The sequence below is a fragment of the Cyphomyrmex costatus genome, unplaced genomic scaffold, assembly GCF_001594065.2.
Source record: "Cyphomyrmex costatus isolate MS0001 unplaced genomic scaffold, Ccosl1.0 scaffold8, whole genome shotgun sequence".
Lineage (NCBI taxonomy): Eukaryota > Metazoa > Arthropoda > Insecta > Hymenoptera > Formicidae > Cyphomyrmex > Cyphomyrmex costatus.
The window spans coordinates 151,151-171,217 of NW_017280375.1; the positions used below are offsets into that span (position 1 = coordinate 151,151).

At 32.6% G+C, this 20,067-nt stretch overlaps 4 protein-coding genes and 1 long non-coding RNA gene across 9 annotated transcripts in view; 3 read left to right on the plus strand and 2 right to left on the minus strand.

Moving 5' to 3' along the window:
- The window catches only part of LOC108781370 (CAS1 domain-containing protein 1), a 3,863-nt gene extending 705 nt beyond the window's left edge, over positions 1 to 3,158 (minus strand). The window contains exons 1-10 of the mRNA XM_018549325.1: positions 3,102 to 3,158; positions 2,834 to 2,987; positions 2,572 to 2,668; positions 2,221 to 2,479; positions 1,840 to 2,097; positions 1,530 to 1,765; positions 1,217 to 1,438; positions 801 to 1,122; positions 459 to 698; positions 93 to 383 (exon numbers count right to left, since the gene is read on the minus strand). Coding sequence (XP_018404827.1) covers positions 93 to 383; positions 459 to 698; positions 801 to 1,122; positions 1,217 to 1,438; positions 1,530 to 1,765; positions 1,840 to 2,097; positions 2,221 to 2,479; positions 2,572 to 2,668; positions 2,834 to 2,948 — 2,040 coding nt within the window. The 5' untranslated portion in view covers positions 2,949 to 2,987; positions 3,102 to 3,158. The remainder of the gene's footprint in view (positions 1 to 92; positions 384 to 458; positions 699 to 800; positions 1,123 to 1,216; positions 1,439 to 1,529; positions 1,766 to 1,839; positions 2,098 to 2,220; positions 2,480 to 2,571; positions 2,669 to 2,833; positions 2,988 to 3,101) is intronic.
- A 1,832-nt stretch (positions 3,159 to 4,990) lies between these two features.
- On the plus strand, positions 4,991 to 9,170 carry LOC108781282 (TOM1-like protein 2). 4 transcript variants are annotated; one of them, XM_018549208.1, is made up of 9 exons: positions 4,991 to 5,148; positions 5,465 to 5,634; positions 5,974 to 6,261; positions 6,346 to 6,609; positions 6,794 to 7,094; positions 7,257 to 7,374; positions 7,899 to 8,010; positions 8,449 to 8,499; positions 8,665 to 9,170. In XM_018549208.1, exons 1-9 carry the CDS (start codon positions 5,094 to 5,096, stop codon positions 8,860 to 8,862), a joined length of 1,557 nt encoding a protein of 518 aa, XP_018404710.1. In that variant the 5' UTR covers positions 4,991 to 5,093; the 3' UTR covers positions 8,863 to 9,170. The 4 variants fall into 4 exon arrangements, with proteins under 4 accessions (XP_018404710.1, XP_018404712.1, XP_018404713.1 ...); XM_018549211.1 differs by having other exon boundaries at positions 4,992 to 5,148; positions 7,899 to 7,929; XM_018549209.1 differs by having other exon boundaries at positions 5,094 to 5,148; positions 5,974 to 6,255; positions 8,665 to 8,862.
- Positions 9,171 to 10,132: 962 nt separating this feature from the next.
- On the minus strand, positions 10,133 to 11,007 carry LOC108781303 (uncharacterized). Its single transcript, XR_001940937.1, has 4 exons — positions 10,962 to 11,007; positions 10,354 to 10,654; positions 10,247 to 10,279; positions 10,133 to 10,168 (listed from the first exon to the last, which is right to left on the minus strand). It is a non-coding gene; the product is annotated as an uncharacterized LOC108781303 (long non-coding RNA).
- On the plus strand, positions 10,495 to 12,696 carry LOC108781302 (protein FAM195A). Of its 2 annotated transcripts, XM_018549235.1 has the most exons (7): positions 10,495 to 10,562; positions 10,630 to 10,883; positions 10,988 to 11,075; positions 11,681 to 11,799; positions 12,012 to 12,080; positions 12,357 to 12,413; positions 12,578 to 12,696. In XM_018549235.1, the coding sequence occupies exons 2-7, from the start codon at positions 10,832 to 10,834 to the stop codon at positions 12,646 to 12,648; spliced, it is 456 nt and encodes a 151-aa protein (XP_018404737.1). In that variant the 5' UTR covers positions 10,495 to 10,562; positions 10,630 to 10,831; the 3' UTR covers positions 12,649 to 12,696. The 2 variants fall into 2 exon arrangements, with proteins under 2 accessions (XP_018404737.1, XP_018404739.1); XM_018549237.1 differs by lacking the exons at positions 10,495 to 10,562; positions 12,012 to 12,080 and having other exon boundaries at positions 10,643 to 10,883.
- A 2,693-nt stretch (positions 12,697 to 15,389) lies between these two features.
- Positions 15,390 to 19,990, plus strand: BHD (folliculin). Its single transcript, XM_018549207.1, has 12 exons — positions 15,390 to 15,595; positions 15,713 to 15,916; positions 16,010 to 16,132; positions 16,206 to 16,466; positions 16,596 to 16,659; positions 17,688 to 17,835; positions 18,078 to 18,183; positions 18,338 to 18,612; positions 18,747 to 18,859; positions 18,956 to 19,285; positions 19,373 to 19,607; positions 19,817 to 19,990. Exons 1-12 carry the CDS (start codon positions 15,545 to 15,547, stop codon positions 19,956 to 19,958), a joined length of 2,052 nt encoding a protein of 683 aa, XP_018404709.1. The 5' UTR covers positions 15,390 to 15,544; the 3' UTR covers positions 19,959 to 19,990.
- Positions 19,991 to 20,067: the final 77 nt, after the last annotated feature.

Consider the following 20,067-nt stretch of genomic DNA (forward strand, 5'->3'; position numbering starts at 1 on the left):
AAAAAAAAAAAAAAAAAACGTTAATAAATGAATCGGTGAAAAATATAATATAATGGTAACGAATAAACAATAAAGTAATTAGAGCAGTTTACCGGAATGAACGCAACATAAGAATGAATTTCTTCGCATTCTGATACAGAATGACACAAAATCGTAAACGTAGTATACGCTATTAAGGAAATCAATGCCAATATAGAAGACAACGCAGTGCCCGGAATGTGATCTATTCTCTGAAGAGCGACAAGACCAGCTCCGAAAGTCAAGCCCCAAACTACACTGTATCTGTCGACTCTCCAACGAGACCACCATTCACGGATATCATCATCAGTCGTCACGAATAATGCTTTCCAGGGCCTCGTGACAAAAACTTTCTCAAAGAACACCTGTGTTAATAAAACGTGTTATATTTTGTAATTTTGAACACGTTTTTCAGAAAAAATAAGTTTTTCATTACCTACCTCCGACATGTATAATACGGTAATTGTTGATACAAGACCCAAGAGTTTTAGAGCAAAGTACAGCAAGGCTCTTGGTCCATATTCTGTTAAACTTCCAGAATATATTCTGGGTGGTAACCAAGCTAAAAAATAAATCACCAAAAACCAAAATGATACTAATGGTACGAAATGATAAAATTGATACGGCCTGTTCATGCAAAGGCATAGAGATATTGTCAATAAGTTCAATCTAAACATGACCTGAAACACAACAACCAGATTTGATTCCACAGGCGAAAATATATAAATTTTGACGACTTCAGTTTAAATTGCACTATAAAACTTCTTTTTCCTAATACTTACTCTAGCAAATCTAACAAGAGATACGTTGCCAGTTTGCCAAAAATAATAAAAGTGTCCATATCCGGACAAGAATAAGTAGGCAGAATTAATCAATCTTAAATACATATAGATCGGTAAAACATTTTTGGCACCAGTAACATGGTATATGAGCACAACTGCTTGCATTAAACCTCTCCATTCATCCGTTTGTTCTCTATTTAACACTCTCGGTCCTCTCTCACGATCTTCAGTGAAAAATAATCCAAGAGCCAAGATATAGCCAAGTGGTAGCCAAAAACTGAATTCACTGTAATATTTATTCTCCTTCATAAAAAAATTTGTTCTAAAAATGATACATAAGAGAGCAGAGAATTATTAAAATTATTGTAATATCAAGACAAGATTTATAAAGCCCGCAAGAGTAATCAATTACTTGCCTGTCGCATAAGTAAAAATATGCCAATATAATAGAAAAGAGAGCCAGTGATGTAATGAGGGTATAGAAATCTTGTACCTCAGGTTGCTTAACTTGAATGACCTCCGAAGTACCTGCTTCTTCTGTGTCACTTACTTCTTCGGTGATGACATGAGAATAGGACACTTCGGAACGATACTTGCACAATTTTCTATATACCCATACACTTCCTCCTATTATTACACTATAAAAGATTATTACAAAAATTGTTTTCCGTAGGAAGAATATATCATATAATTAATATACAAACAAGATGATATTAGATACTCAATTACAATAATGCAAGCGCAGATAAAGTTAACAATTGTAAAGTAGTTGCCGGCTCAGGATAACTGCAACAACTGCCATCATCGAAATTCATATGATCATTGCAATATGTATTTAATAGTATTTGAACTTTATGGCGAAGTGACAATGGACTTGCCAAATAACCATCTGGACTTTGTTCAAGAACACCCGTACCGACTAATTTGCTACTTTGCCATATACGAGCCTCACTGTGAGATAATATCTGTATACAGCGATTATAAAATAGTATTTATCTTTTTTCTTTAAATTATCAGGTGAACGTATCGTTGATGTTACCTTCTCGGCTGCTTTGTTGCACAAATTAATCTGTTTGTTGTCTAAACTCGACAATTGTGCAGGCAATCTTTCCTTTAGTACAGGATCTTGTAAGAGCCATAGAAATTGAGAGCCCTTTTTAGCCAAAAAGTCTATTGGCTGAACTAATCGAATCAAACCTGTATTGTATTCTGAATAAAGTTGCGTATCATTATTATTATTTACGAGAATCGTAGCTGCAGCAGAGCCTGCGACAATGACACTAGGTGCATCTGCCTTCTACAACATGTAGAAATAAATATAAATTTATATAAATATTATTATTTTGTCCCTTGATTCAAACTCTATGTGTCTGTTTATTTATATAATTTATTTATTGTATAATATATAAATGTATCATACCATCCAGCTTCTAAGGTCTACTATCATAGAATTATCAAGTCGTGGTCTCCATAGAAATTGTACGTTTAACTTAAGTTGTCCATCATTAAAGCCCAAATCGGAGTTTTCTGGTAGCTCCGTAAGATCGGATGTTTTACCATCGACCATAAATTGTGAAACAAATGATTTATATAATTGTCTTATTCTAGTATCACCGATAAATACAAAATGATTATGGTGGCCCATGAAAGCTAGATATCTCATACATCTTCTGCTGTCTCTGTAAAGTAACATATTTCTCTTTCTTTCTTTCTTTCTCCTATACAAAAGTTAATTTCTCTTTCTAAAATAAATTAAGAATAATAATCTTACGTTTGTGTATAGTGGTGCATCATGCAGCCGTACGGTTGCCATTCCTTGTCTCCTTTGTATCTACCTTCTGTCAATAACCATTTGCAAGAATCGCTACCTATGACAGAAGTTGTTAATAATTTGTTTGCATCAAAATAATAAATTATTTATATTATTTAAATTAAAAAACAAAAAATGTAGCACTGTAAAGTTGTCTTTATAATTTTTATGATTATTGTTAATTTTGATACTCTGCAGGCATTTCTACTATACATATATATACCATAAATAAGATGTATGACACCATGATATATAATAAAACAGACAACAAGCGCAGTAGCTAATTTCTTTGCACTTGTTACTGTTATAAGGCTAATAAAATGTTCAGCCGATGTCATGAAGGGATTCAATATAAGTAGCTCTCGATTACATTGACACTGGAAAATAAAACGATCAATGTAATTTCATACTCGTATGTATAACTGTATGTACATACCTATTGCATTTACATGTGAGTCAATAATACCTGATAATACCTGAATTTTGCATACCTAATCGGGATACTTCTTTAGACAGAAAATTGTCTAATAATTATCGCGATTGCGCGCTGGTAATCCTTTTACGTTGCGAGAGCGAAATTTATCGTTGTCTAAAAATGTGTCCTGAAAAATACTATGCAGTCGTAAAAATTGATAACTTGATTGACACTATATCGAACAATATAGTAAAATGATTTGTATGAAAAAATGTAAAAATATCGCGAGCCTCGGTTTCAGCACGATTTTGATATTAGATTAGTGCGGTAAAATAGGCAAATGAGCGCTTGTATACTTCTGGATGAGTGCTTGTATACTTTTGTCTGATTGGCATATTCAATTAGATCTAAAAATATAAACCAAACAGGTATAAGAGCTCACTGAGCCCTCTATGGCCGGTATTCATAGTCAGTTCTTATTTGAAGACTGTGGCTGCGGTCGAGTTGCCACTACGAATGCTTTGAAGCGTTTGATTAACCAATCAAAAGAAAGAGTTTTACAAATTGACCAATCAAGAAACGCTTCAAAGCATTCGTAGTGGCAACTCGACCGCAGCCAAAAAAGTGAAGTGGATTTATGGAATGTTTACACCAGATCGCTCTACTCCGCTGAGAAAAGAGGATTGAAATCAGTCCAAACTTCGTTTACACCCAAGAAATTTCACTTCACTTCGAAGTGAATCGGGATTGGATGGCTGGGTGTAAACTGAGTCAATGAGCGGTTGTGCTTCTGGATGCACCCTATCGCCGGTATTCATAAGTCAGTTCTTATTTGAAGCTGTCTTATTTGAAGTAATGGCTGCGTTCAGCAGAGAAAGCAGCTTTGCAACTGTTGCAAAATTTTTTAATATGATTGGTCTTGCCCTTACTTCCTCATTAGATCTAAATGTATAAGCCTATCATATTCAAGAATTTTACAACCGTTGCAAAGCTGCTTTTTCTGCTGAACGCAGCCAATGTCTTAAGATGCTAAGCGGCCCTCTGATTGGTTCGTAACTCTTCAAGACTGAACTTAAAACGGTCTTGAATATAAGAACTGACTATGAATACCGGCCTATGTCTATAGAGGGCAGAGCGCTTTCCATTAGGGGGCTGCGCAGAATAAAAGGAACAGAGAATAACAATTTCAACCTATCAGAAATCATGATGGAATACACACTACGGTCGCGTTCAGCAGACTCAACTGTTGCGGAGCGGATCTGTGAGCGCTCGCTGCTATTGGATGATCTAAAAGAATATACCAATAGCAGTAGGCGCTCACGGATCCACTCCGCAACAGTTGAGTCTGCTGAACATGATCACTGTTTATTCCACAGTATATGATTTCTGATAGGTTAAAATTCTTATTCTCTGTTCATTCCTTTTATTCTGCGTAGAGCCGTATAGTTCAGTGGTGCGCACAATCCGAGATGCATGGCACCGAAAAAGTTTGCACTCAGGGCGCACTAGTGCAGTCTACCGAATTCGCCATAGGTCAAATGAGTGCATCCTTTTTGTATATGTGGTCTACCCCCCCCAGTCCTCCAATGCATATTAACACAATTATTAACTGCAAACAATTCGCAAAACAGCTCGCCAAGCGATCGAACATGATCGTGGTTTTTTTTACTTATAGATTCAATGAAAACGATATCTGGCCCCGGCCGTAGCATTGGACGCAATTGGGCATGATTGGGCGGCACAAGTGGCAACGCGTTGTCGTTGTCGCTGATTGGCGGCCGCGCGCTTTCGTGACATTTGTGATTGTTGCGATTCGATGTCTCTCGCCTCTGGGCACCTCGGTCCGCCTTTATTATCCGCTTTACCGTTGTATAGGTCATATGATTCTGTCAATCGGTCTGAATCAGTCTTACGCGAAATTGACAAATTGTCAGCGTACGTCAATTGTCATTCCTGTCAGCGATTATCGGACACGTTTCACGTAATACGTATGCGAGGGAGTGTAGACGACGGAAAGGGTAGAAAACGCGGTAGTTAACAAGACGCAAGTTCTACGTGCTTCGAGAAAATGTCACTTTTTGGAGTAAGCAATCCCTTTTCTACGCAAGTAGGACAAAAGATCGGTAAGTACCCTTTACTACTTCTCATCTTTTTCTTGTCATATCGAATTATTATCATATCGAGGGTGTTTATCGTCACTCTGGGAGAATATTTATTCTTTTGGATATTAGAGATCTATTGGTTAACGAGAACTATTCCAAGTACTCGGATAACACAATCTCACACTTTATTTTGATCAATTTATTTAATTATTCATGATCGATAGCATTGTCGCGCGTATCAAATATTCCGTATAGAGCTGTACTCTCATAACGAGTCGTTGTCGGTCCTCGTCAGTCGTTGTCAGTATGGTTTTTTTTCTTTTTTGTCATTTTTCAGAATCTGCTACAGATGGTAACTTACCTAGCGAGAATTGGACGCTTAACATGGAGATATGTGATATTATAAACGAAACCGAGGATGGGCCAAAAGATGCTATTAAAGCTATAAAACGCAGACTCAATCAGGCAGCGGGCAAAAATTATACCATAGTGATGTATACGCTTACCGTTAGTATTGTAGATATCATAATGATATTAATGCTTATATGTAGAGTCATGTCCAGTATATCTAGTTTGCTTCAATTGAGTACTTGATGCATCAGCCGTGTGAATCTTTGTAACAGTAAAAATACAATAAGTAAGTGCTTTAATCAAGTGCCATTTGACAGTTTTAAATTTTTGAATTTACATGATTGAAAGTGTCACATCTATTGGCAGTATGACTATATTTTCAAGCATGTCGTCTTGACGAAATCATTATGAAAATATTGTGAATATGAGCATATTTATGTTTATTAATTTATAACGTAAGTGGCTGAACAACATAATATAATTTCTATATAATAGGTGTTGGAAACGTGTGTGAAAAATTGTGGAAAACGTTTTCATGCTCTTGCTTGTTCGAGAGAATTTGTGCAAGATTTATTTAAATTAATCGGTCCCAAAAATGAACCACCAACAGCAGTTCAAGAGAAAGTTTTAAGTTTAATCCAAACTTGGGCAGATACATTCCGTCATCAGCCACATACTCAAGGTGTTGTGCAAGTTTATCAAGAATTAAAAATGAAAGGCATACAATTCCCAATGACTGATCTAGACGCTATGGCACCAATTATCACTCCTGAAAGAGTAAGAGTCAGTTATCAATTGAAATAAAACTATTATCTGTTTGATCTATTTGTATGTCAGAAAGTCTTTTGATCAATAATATTTTTATAGAGTGTACCTGAAACAGAGCAAATTCCGGCAAGTCTAACTACGAATGAACAGCCTGCGTCTCTAGGAACACAACATTTACCTTCTCAAACATCACAGTCTGGCCAGTTAACTCAATTAAGCGAACAACAGTTGGCCAAATTACAAAGTGAACTTGATGTTGTACAAGGAAATATGCGTGTATTATCAGAAATGTTGGCATATTTTACAAGTCCAGATCAAAGTTGCAAGCAACAACCAGATTCTGCGGATTTTGAGTTATTGAACGTAGGAATCTTGTATATATGTCTCTTTAGTTTCTTATAATTTTATTGAATACAAAGTTTCACCCTGTTTCAATTCATATTTTTAGATTTTTTCTTATTTTTGTAAAATTGCTTTGATAAATTCCAGTGTATATATATATATATAAATTTCACGTCGTAATTCCATGTCTCAACAATTATTATAGGAACTTCATTCCACATGTAAAGCGATGCAAGAACGTGTTGTCGATTTAATTGGTAAATTGGCTCACGATGAAATGACAGCGGAACTATTACGCATTAATGATGAATTAAATAATCTGTTTCTTCGTTATACGCGTTATACGAAGAATAAAATGCAAGTACCAGCGAGCACTATATTAGCCCAGACAATTGCACAACCACCGAATGCTGAATCGATTCAAACTCTTACTAAACGAGAAGCGGACTCACTTATAGACTTATCTGATGATGTGGATAATTTAACAAAGCAAATGAATGAACTCGGTAAGTCAAAGTTATATAAATCTAATGTAAAATTGCACATGGTGCAGAATTGTGTTAAATATTATTAAAAAAATTGTTATTTCTTATATATTTTCTTTGCATTACGTTCATGTGAACTTTTTTTCAAGAGTTGACACTATTATATCGTATTTTAAATATTAGATACGGCTGAAGGTATAGACAAAAACACAAGACAAAAGGAGAAAAGAGAAGGAGATAACGATGAATTTGATATGTTTGCACAATCGCGTAATGCAACGTACGAAACAACAAAAAATAGGTATTGTATATTAGATGGTATAACTATACATATATAACTAAAATTTCATTATTCATGATAACAGAAGATTGTTAAAATGATTTCAATAGAATTGTGTGCGTGTGTGTAAAATTTTTTTATGGTTTAGTAAAAGGTATGTATATATAGAAGTTTTTTTTGTGATATACTTTCTTTAAATCTTACGTAATAAAGTTGTATAACATGGAAAATATTAATATACAAAGTTCCAATCTTTTTTGCAATTATAACATGGACAAAAACGATAAAAGAAGAAAACATTATATTACATAATTTAATTATTATTAATTTTAATTCGTGATAGTACCGCGGTAGTTTATAAGCGATAGTATGTAAGCGATTAAAAGATCCAAGCTAGACTATTATAGGCTTTGTATTCGTATTAATTAATATATTTTAAAGCTCATCATACATTACAAATTTTCTTTAATATATGTATAAATATATATTTGTATAGATTAATTTTCAATAATACTTTCAATAATACTTTAATATTCCAATTACAGTGGCAGCAAATACGAGGATAATTTGGAGCAGGTGAGAGGAGGGAGTCTAAGTACGGCAATTCTCAACCGCAATAATCCTAAATTACCTCAACAGACCACTACTAGTGCTAGTGTGCGTAACATCCTCTCCTTTTTAAACTAAAAACACTGATTAGTCACTACACTCATAAATCTTTTCTAATAAATACATTTTTCTAAAATATTGTAACTTACATAATGATATAAACATTCAATTCTTACGATTCAGTTTGATGTCAATTGCACTGCATGCGCTAATGTTGTATGTAAATTTGTGTTGTCCATGTTCTCGATATTTTATATGAGCATGCGCTAGAAGGACAAGAAGGAGGTACAGTAATTTCTAATTGAATCGTGCTTACACATGTCATGTATTCGTTATCACAATTGCATATAGCTTTTAAAAGCATGAAGACATATGTTAATTTTGATTATGTTAGTACTGAATTTTGTTTGTATCAACATTATAATTTGTATGATTTGTATTTCTTTGTTGTTTGTTCAATGTTTGTGTTTGTTTTTTTATACTTAGCCGAATCTGGAATCTGAATTCAATGAAATGGCAGCCTGGTTAGATCGCACAGTAAGTACTTTAGCAATTTAGGCTTTTTAATCAATTTTACAAATACTGCATATATTCAAGCAAGCTAAATGTTCAAAATTGTAATGCATAAATGTAAAAGATTCTCTTTTCGTGCAATTAGATTTACAAAAGTGTCAGTATTAAACAATATAATTTATATTACAGCCCGGAGGGCAAGGTGATCAAGAGTCTTTAACATCATCGGAATTTGAGCGCTTCTTAGCAGAACGTGCAGCCGCGGCTGAAGCTTTGCCAACGCTCCCTACAGCCACAACTGCCACCTCGAATTCCTCGACTACCGGTAATCAGAACATTCAGCGCCAAATTAATAAAGATCAAGACAAATCTTTATTCGCTCTTTAAGTACCTTAAAATGATCTGTTGTATATGGGAGGTTAAACTTATTTAGGACTGCCGTGCTATTTTATAAACGGCATGTATCTACAATTTTTCCCTCTGATGAAACCACGTTTCCACAATATCGTCAATAATTTAAGCTACGGATTTGTATTTTTAACGTAAGGGGCTGAAATAAGAGAGAAATACAAATATGGGGGGAAAATATACATATGAAAAATGCTTGTGCTTGTACGTACTTAATAAGATGATCATATGCAATCATGTCTGAGATATTGTTTCACTTATAAAATTGTGGTTACACACAAACACATACACATGTATTAATGATAGATAAGTTGCTTTAAAGTTGTTCTTTGAATCATTACAATTCATTATTATGTAATAATAGCATTTTAAGGAGATTAGTTTACATTTGTACATAAGCGACAATGCGTCCATGGAAATAACCAGATTATATAATATATCGCAACAGGTTTTATTATGATAAATTTTGCCTCAAAGTGATAAATTAAGCGTGAAATTACAATTAGATGAAATTTTCGAATTGATACATGGATATCTGAACGAGTGTATCCAATTTAATCAATCTTCTCTATATATTGATAAACTATTTTTCTATGTTGAAGTAAATTTTGTCTCTTAGCTGTTTGACATTCTATATGCAGAGATACATTTTACAGATTTATTATTATTTTTACTATTATAATTCTTGCTATTGTATAGAGACTTTGTAGAGACTTTACTATTATAGATTAATATAAATTAGTAGCATAAATTTATTATTACTGCTATTATTATTGCAGTTATATGTAATAATATATTATAAATGAGTAATATATTCTGAAAAATAATTGTAAACGCAACAGTAATATTTGTAATTAGAGATTTTTTTAACATCCTATGTTTATAGCTCCGAGAAAGAATGAAAAACTCTTGATTTTTTTTAAATAGTTTTATCGATTGTTCTAACATTTACATATTCATAATACTATACTTCCTATCATATATTTGCTTATATTTGCGTTTTTACTATATTTATGCATATTTAGTGCAAATAGATGGCTAAAAGAACAAGTACACCTGCGGTGCCTGTATTAACTGAACTCAAAGTTAATAAGGATAATCTGTACTCTTGATTTACGCAGAGAATAAAACTGTGCATCACAACCAAATTTCTTTTTATTTTTATATCTTTTGTGTCCCTACATACCATATTACAATATCAAACATAAGACATTATTTATTGCATTATCTTAAAAAGAATTATATTTGCAGCATATTTTGAGTTCTCTTCCCCTCTTTTTTTACTCTAAAAAAATTTATTAGAAGTATAAATTTTTATAGTAAATTTATAGAAATTGAAAAATAATTTCTCTCTCTCTCTTACCACGTGTACGGAATAGTGGTAGAATCTCTAGTACTGAAACAAGTATTATATGAAGCATCGATACGAGTATGAACAATTTTGAGCTGAGTTTGGAGCAGTATACCTACATATCCCTCCATCAGTTTTTTATCTCCCAATTCTTTCTTCCTTAAGTTTTTTGTGTGCCAAGGTCCTAAGTCGTATTGTTAGTGCAGTTCATCGTTATAGGCTGCGCTGATGACGCCTGATGAATAATTTCGTAATCATATGTCGCGATGGATGGGTAGGGTGAGACTGATGAGTATTGTGAGCAGCGAGAGCGAGCACTCGAGCAGTGGTAAGTGCCTAAGTGGTAGCCGGCAATATCATCAGGCTTCACTTCAGCTGACTTCGGTTGATTTCAGCTGACTTCATAGATGGTTCAGTCCCCTTGTTGAATTGTCACAATATTAGCAATCGGCATCAAATTCAGCAATTTTAAGCAATTCAGGCAGTTGTAATCGGCAACGAGTTACTCGAAAACACGCGACAGGCGTGACTGATCGCGGATGACCTGGCATTGCGTTCGTGAAAAGAAGCTTCCGCGCTTATCCGAGGACGAGGAACATGTATACCGTATCAAAAGGACCTAGCAAGATTGTAGCGAAAACAAGACGAGGTACTCTAAATTTGTATTTCTCAACGTTCAATGTGCCGTCTAGCCTGAGAGAACAATTGTAGATGGTTTGGAGCTTACATAAATTAAATTTTCGCTTTTCGCAGGAATCAGTCAGAATCTCGAGAGACTGGAAACTTTACGTGATTTGACGAGGAAAGCCGATATCGAAGATGACCACGACGAGATCATCTGGTGAGAGAAAAAGAAAGAGCAGCGTTCTAATAACCCTCTTTCTCGACAGCACTTTTTCTTTTTACGTTACTACTCCTTCTTTTCCACCGTGCCGTGCCGGGTAGCCACCGCTTCTTTCAATATTACGCAATTTATCAGAATTTGTAAAATTATCAAAACATTAACAATTATATTGATGCATGTCATTGAAAAAGATTCTTAATAGAGTATATCTAATGAAACACAATGCATGTGAATATATATATATATATATATATATATATATATATATATATATATATATATATATATATATATATATATATATTCATCCAGCATATACAAGCCAGAAAAGGAACTTGGTTTATAAATATGTGTAGTCTTAAATCATTCATTCACACTTCATGTATGAATATATCTATTAAAACTATCTGTGATTTTTCTTTATATTTCCTAGGAGCAAAATCATTTTGTTCATTAACACTGATGTTGCATAAGATTGCATGTGTGTAATAAACGCACGTATGAGACAACTATTTACTTTTCATATGCTATATCTGCAATAAAGCTTCTCTCTATACTTTATATTCATATATACTTTATATTCATATATTTCATGTTCACAGTCACGTACCAAAGCCAGTCTTCCATATGAATGGAAAATCTAAGTTTATCTCGCAGCGACATCAGATGCAACAAGTTATCACGCCACAGCATGAGGAACTTATCAAATTTATTTACGAATGTAAGTACGAAAATATTTTATACACGTGTAAAATAAAGAATAGAGTTAATCTCGTCTCAAGTATGAAAGAGACTGAATGTAAAGCCATAAACTTTACAAAATAAGAAAATGAAATTTTAGTCAGAGAAAAATATATATTGTATGCTCATGTATGCATTTTTTTCAACGATGAACTAAATATATTACTTTTGCTTGTTTATTATTTTTAACAGCATGGAATCAAGTTAATACACGGCAAAGAAGCGAATGTTGCAATGATACGGAATGTGCAGAACTTTGCAGTGAGTAGCGATATATATGTACAACTAACTAAAATTTGTGGTTGCATCATTTGTTTTCTTTTTTTTATACATCTTTTTTCTAAAAAGAATTGCTTTATCTTTTTTTATTTCTTGTGAAAAGTTATTATTATGTCTCCATTGTACATACTATGATTTATTTGTAATTGGGTCGTGTGTGAGTGTGTGTATGTGCTCGCGCGCACTCATACTCATTAGATTTATTAAAAAGAAAAACATTTGGATTATATATAATATAACTTTTTTATACACTTATAGGTCCTAAGGATTCGATAGTATATTACAATGATGGTGAACCAAACGATAGTCTGCAAGGTAAGTGCAATATCATTATTCACAATTATATTATATCAAATTGATATTCTAACATAAGAGTAATTGATTAGCGTCTTAAGAGTAATTAATATTCTTCTGTTATGTTATTTATACTGTAATTGATTGTACAAAGTAAGTGGCAAAATATAAATAAATTGTTTCAGACTTTAAACCATTTGATTTGGAATCTTGGTGGGGCAAACGATTGTTTAACAATATCACCAAGTCGCTCTGAGATATTCGTATACAACTAAGATTATTTTTCCAAGGACTTGTACTACTTTAGAAGTAGTATGACAGAGCTCGTGCTATGCAAATTAATGAATTAGCTCGTGCTACTAATATCGCGTTTTAAATATGTGATTAAAATCTGATCAAGTTCGAAAATTAATGACATAGTGTTAAATATGATGAGGATCTCGGATATGAATTTAACACATGTATCAAGTCGTATCAAATTACCTGTGAAAATATCATTCGAGTTGTACATAATACGCATATCACATGTTATACAGCGATAAGTCAGTATATTTGCGAGTTTATATATATATATATATATAAATATATATATATACACGTACGCAATGATAGTGTTAATAATTCAAATGATTTAATAACGATTGTTTATAAGCATTTGTTAAAGTTTCCGCAAAATATTGATACAGCTTTATTATTGCCATATTATTAGATTGCTCAATTTTAATAAGGTACAGAATATTTGACGTTTTTGTATAGAACTTTGAAACGCAGCAGTTTCACAAAACTTTTGGTGGACAATAAGTAGAATGATGCAAAATACGCGAATAAACCCAGTCGTTAAAGAATTTCGATTCTGATTAGATTTTCAATACACCTGCATCGAATAATCAAGAACGCGATCCAATATATACACCAAAATAGGGCTAACATTAGTATGAGCAACAGATCCATAGCTGTGCGGTATGAATCCTGCGTGATCCTGCGTGAGATTATGATGAATTTTTAATCTTAGAATGTTGTATATATTGCATGCAACGATCGTGTGAATGCATGACATAATTGCGGGTATATTTGTTACGACAATTTGTGTTTGACTTTTACATGAGCAAAAATTTAGTATACATTTGTAGACTGATAATATATGTAAGAAAATCGTCATACCTATTGTTATTCTTCGAGTGCAGTTCAATTGTTCATCATTTGTAGTGATGCAATGATGCATATTGTTGAGCTCGCACTCATCGAATTGTTATATTGTGGCAAGTTAAATTGTTTGTCCCTCGCATATTGTTACGTATCTGTTGAATTATTGCAATGAGCGACAATTTAAATGCCACAATATTACGCGTCTGACAAAGCGCGTCGCAGTTTGCGAGAGTAGTCGTCATGTAGTGCAATAAAATTCAGCTATATGCAGTTGAATTTTACACGATCATGAATAAATACCTCTTTATACATACAGAAATATTTCTTCTCAGGTTGTACTTTATTTCTATTTTAGTGTTTCTAGTATATAACGCAAATTACTATTTATAATTAAATTGGTACAAATACTGGAATTAAATACAGAGAAAAAAAAATAACATCCTAATTTATCGTCAATTATTTCGTATTGCATATTTGATTTGTGATATAGTATACCATATAAAAATTAAATTTACGTGTATATAATATAAATTTCATTTATAATTACTTTTAAATCTCTCTTCTCTTTTAATATTATACATATAGTATTTTTCAGATATTTAGATACAGTTTATTAAACATATAATTTTACTTCGTGCGTGCTAGAGTCCTAGATATCAGAGAAGCGCAATCGATGTTCCGCGTCCTGATTAGCTGACTGTCAGCCAATCATGACATTCATTCAGTGGTATTAAAAATGGCTGACTAATAGACGATTGGTGGATTTCATATTTCGTCTGCAAACGACGCCATTTTTAATACTTTTCTTAGTAATTTTGCAATACTGACTTAAGCCGGTTGCGCTTCTCTGATATCTAGGACTCTAGTGCGTGCGTGCGTGCGTAAAATATACTTTTCGCGCGTAGCATTTGAATTGAGCCAATGGGTGCATCCAGAAGCACGATTGAGCGCTCAGTAAGCTCTTGTACCGGTTTGGTTTATATTTTTAGATCTAATGGAATATGCTAATTAGATAAAAAAGCTTATTGAGCGCTTAGTGCTGAGCAGTCGTGTTTCTGGATGTACCTAGAGTCCTAGATATCAGAGAAGCGCAACCGGCTTAAGTCAGTATTGCAAAATTACTAAGAAAAGTATTAAAAATGGCGTCGTTTGCAGACGAAATATGAAATCCACCAATCGTCTATTAGTCAGCCATTTTTAATACCACTGAATGAATGTCATGATTGGCTGACAGTCAGCTAATCAGGACGCGGAACATCGATTGCGCTTCTCTGATATCTAGGACTCTAGATGTACCTAATGAAAATCTTATGCCTGATTTATGCTTCGGTCTTAAGGTCTTAATCCTAAAATTCAGCTAATAGAGTTCAAATTTGGGTTAGAACTGGCAGCTTTATTGGTTGACTTTTATGATCTTGGGATTAAGACCTGAAGCATAATAGGCCTTCTACAATAAGCCATAAGTCATAAATCGGAAGTAAGAAACTAAAAATTAACGACTGTGATTGGTCCATTTCTAGCTTATGACTTATGATTTGTGACTTACGGCTTATTGTAGAAGGCCCATAAGCCATATTGTTTCGCAGAGCTTATACTTACTATTTCAATCAAAAACCCCCTATTCTATAGTTTACATAGGGTCTGTTTTTTGTTTCTGCACTGTCTGAACTAGTGCACACGGTGCAATAAGTTAAAATGAAACAAAGAGTTATATCAATTGCATACGAACCAGTTGCGCGCAAGCCAATTACAACGCTAGAAAAAAAATAAAAAAATTCCCTACGCAAAAGTTGCTGTGATAGGCAGTGGGCAATAACTACAGCACAGTGTGGCTACAGTGTGCAAGTGAACCGCTCCCGAAGCAAACGTATATTTATTTCATTTCAACTTATTGCACCGTGTGTACTACATACTAGTCAGTACTAGAGAACCTAACACACATATGTCCATATCGCGAGTATAGTGTAATAATTAGAAAATATAGAGATTACAATCGTGTTACGCTAATGATGAAGAATGACGAAATGTTACATAAAGTGGAAGAGCAAAATTCTCAGGTAATATCAATTTAATTTGTTTAATTATCAGTCAATTATGAATTACATTTTGCAATGATAAACATAATTGTAAATTATTTCTTTCTACTGCTTATGATGTAAGTTTTTTAATTACAGATGGCATGCGAAGATAATATATCCAATATAGGACCAATAATGCAACCTCAGAATAGTTCAGCGTTTCTTATAGTTTTAACATTTGCATGCGAAGCTTTAATAGCGTGTGCAAGACAACTCGATATAATGGATGGAGAATGTAGTGATGGAAATTATGGAACCACACTTGCACATAGTGCCAGTGCCATAAAATTAGCAATCAAGGTTATGCGATAAATAAAAAAATAAAGAGAGTCAAATAAATCTTTCTTTGTTTTTTTTGTCATTACCAATTGTAAATATTGGTATGCATTACAGGAAGGGAGAATTTTAGCAACGAGACCTTTTATAACATTTGTACAAATAAGCCATGTTATTGAAAAAGAAATGGATAGCTTAGAAGGTGGAATATACTCGTTATTTTTTTATACTGCTGCTAAAGTAAGATTATATTAATAGCACAATCTTTTTTCATCATTAAAACGGAGAAAAAATTATATAAGAAATATTTTAGAGTTTTCTTAAGTTTCGAAATGATGATCAAGTGACTGTTGATATGTGGTTAACCGCTCTAACATCTGCAAATAAGATGATATCTGAAGTTAGTGGAACATCAATTGGTGATCGAACCATGTTAGATGCTTTGATACCTGCGGAAAATAAATTAAGAGACGCATTAAAATCTGGTTTAAATCCTATCAATGCATTCGGAGAAGCTGTCAAAGCTGCTGAAACTTTTGCTATGCAAACTATGCATATGTCGGGATCTCTCTCTGTTGGTTCTACAAATAATTGCAAGGTATTTGATTATATCAATGTGTACGTGCGTGCATGTGTGTCTCATACATATATATTTAGATTTGAGGCAGAATTATAATTCATCCTTATTTATACATGTGTGTAGACATTCAAATATCCACATCCTGGAGCGCATGCTGTAGGCATATGGATGAGAGCTGCTTATGAAGGTGTCAAATTAAAATTTGGTTATGAATTTGATGTTTAGAAGTGAATAAAAAGTTTTCTTCAATTTCTCTTTAATATTTTGTCTATCCTAATAAAATTATACGTAAAAATAATATAATATATACAATTTGTATAATTAACATGTACCTATATGTATGTATATATAATTTATATTATCGGATGTATGCGGCCTCTATTTTGATATAGCACCTTTCAATTGGCAACCCAACATACAAATGGTAAATTTAGTTTTATTCCGAGTGTGTACGTGTGTATTTATATATATATATATACATGTATGTATGTATACAAGAGCGTGTGTGTGCTGTGTGAATGTCGAGATTAGCTATCATAATGTCACGTGTCTCTGCCCAGACTTCATTTTTGTTTTATCACGTGAAAAGGATGAAAAAATCTATTTTGTCGTGAAGTCTTGCTGAGCAATTTACGAAGAAGCAGGTAAATGATAGGTTTACGTGTTATAAAAAAGTATTTGAACAGAGGTTATGTTGTAAATTGATTCAATGTTTTAAATCAAATTGTAATTACATAAATATTCCATTACGTTCATGTGGATCATTCTACGAATGCTAATAATACATATTTCGTAGAATATAACCATCATTTTTAATTATTACATATTTTTGTAATATATATTACAATATTATTGTAATAAAATAGAATTTATATATATATATATATCTGCATATGTATAGGTACAGATTGTAGAATACATATTTATAAAGAATCTACTTCTAGGCTATTCTATTTATTTAACAATCCAAGATGATGTGAAGAACTATAATAAATAATTTTTGGATTCTTTTCTGAGATAAATATAAAGGATATAAAAACCTGTAATTCCTAAGAGCAATGAATGCTGCAATTGCATTATGCACTTTCTGTGAAATACATGGACCTAAAGTGATATTTACCACGCAAACATATCGTAACTATGACACACAGAATATAGAAAAACTAAAATTTTATGGACCCAAAGAAGTGTTAAGACAAGGTCATGCTTCCTTAGAAAATGGACAAGATGAATGCGAAGGTTGTCAAAGCATTGGGAATGTTAAATATTTAAGTAACGAACATGAAACAAGAACATCATTTTTGTCTGCTCAGCAATCATTAATGCAAGATATTGGAAACCTGCTAAAGCATGCTTGCGTTAGGTATATTTTATTTTTTTTACTTTTTGATTTACAAATTTTATATTAAAAATTATTATAAGAATATGAATTATTATAATAAATATATAAAATATATTTTACATCACATACATAAATAATTTATTTATAAATCATAATGATTTAATTAAAGATTAAAGTTCCATATTTGATATTATGCATAAAATATACATATGATATATGTTTTGTGTCTTTTAAAGTTTATTATTATAAATCTTTTGTTCAAGGAGTCTAAGTTGTGAAGTGCATCCTGGTAAAGAAGGTGTTTGCTACTTTGGAGATGAATACAGGGGGCATGTTTTAAGTCATACTTTTACATTGAAAGATGCCCAGGTGAATTATGCAACGAAAAGCATGTTTGGTAGTTATTACAACAAATTTTTCAAATCATGCTATTATTTAAAATTGCTCTGGAATCTAAAGATTTTATCATACTTTTATTCTATCGATCTTATGCTGGTACATTTATAAAATGATATATTTATAGGCAAGAGGATTTAGAAGATGGTGCAGTTTTATCGTTTTTATGAGAGATAAACAATTTTTGTTGAATATGTGGCCATTTTTGATTGACAATTTAAAAGAGGTAATTAGGGAACTACAAGATTCTGCAGAGAGAAGATATAACGTAGAAGAAGCAGAATGTCCACAAAGAGCAATGAGATTGACGACAGCAAATGATGGAATGGGCTGTCATAGCACTTCTATTAAACAATCTAGAACACTTACCGATATAACAAATGAAAAGCATGTTTTTGTAAGGCAAGTGTTTCATTAATCCTCCATGTAAATCGTGATAAAATATTGTATACAATTTTTATAATTATTTGCTCAAATCATATTTTAATTATCTTGTATACTATGCTATACACATATATATTGTATATATATTTCAGAATTCACATGTGGTTAGTATGGATTCTCAGTGCTGGTGGGAGACATTTTATAGAAATTTTCCCAATGAGTTTATTAGACGATGAACTTAATTATAATTTTGAACATCAAATTGGTTAGCAATTATAAGTATTCTTCTATAATATAACAATTGGTATTAAAATAAATCTTTTTTTCTAATGAAAATTATAACATTACATATAATTTACAGAAACTGAAGAAGGTTTTACTTTATTGAACGCAAAATTGCCAGTAAATTTTAATTTTAACTGGGATGATTCTGAACTTTTGCCAGAATTTTCTGAAATTGCGGAAAGATCTACTGCTGTAATTTTACGAAACTTAAAACGAGTACTAGGGAAAGATCAGTTTAGGCAATTGCTGTATTCCTGTTTAACTGGTGTTCAAGTCTTGGTGAGAGGTCCAAAGATTCATAGATTGGAATCTTTGTATGGACTTAGCAGTCTTGTTCCAAGAGCATGTCGACGGGTAAAAATACAAACATTGGAATACATGGATCCTGACACATGTAATTTTATCGGTATATAAAGAACATAATAACTATATATACAGATTATATTTTATAAAAGAAGTATTTTATAATAATATATTTTATTGAAATTTGTAGGTGTAGATACCTCAGTAGCAGTTCCCTTACCTTGTGCAACTGTATGCAGATTAGACATAATACTTAATGAACACAAAATTGAGAATGCAAAATCCCATATAGTTAAATGGACCGGTTCTTTACCAACAAAACTTCCAACTCTGTTAACAAAAATTGAAAAATCACTCGATAATGAAAAACTTGGGAATTCAGTTCTTAAAGCACACTTTACGACTCTTCAGGAAGAATGGGCAAAGTATGAATTGTCATTTATATATGCTAGTTTATTTCGCTTCCATCATATTAATTTTAGATAGATATCAGATGTTTTCTTGTCGTGTATTATTTACGTATATCTATATAACTTCTGTTTGAACATATACTTTTTCTCTCTTAAATTCCTCATATTTTAATATAGTAATTAAGTATATCTATATATATATATATTTCTGTTACTGTGTGCAGCATTGCAAAAGTTGTTCATGCAATGCGTGGACGAGGCCATTGTGGCGATCTTTCTGGACTCATGGTTAGTTTGGGTGCTGGACCTCAGGATAAAAAGTTACTGGATGCATGGTCTATGGGATTACCATCTAACCCAGCATAGTTTATAAAAATTAATTTGTTTTTATTGTGTATATGCATATGTAGTATATTGTTGGATATAAAATATTTATTACAGATTGCTAATTATTGTGTATGCGCGCGCGCACATA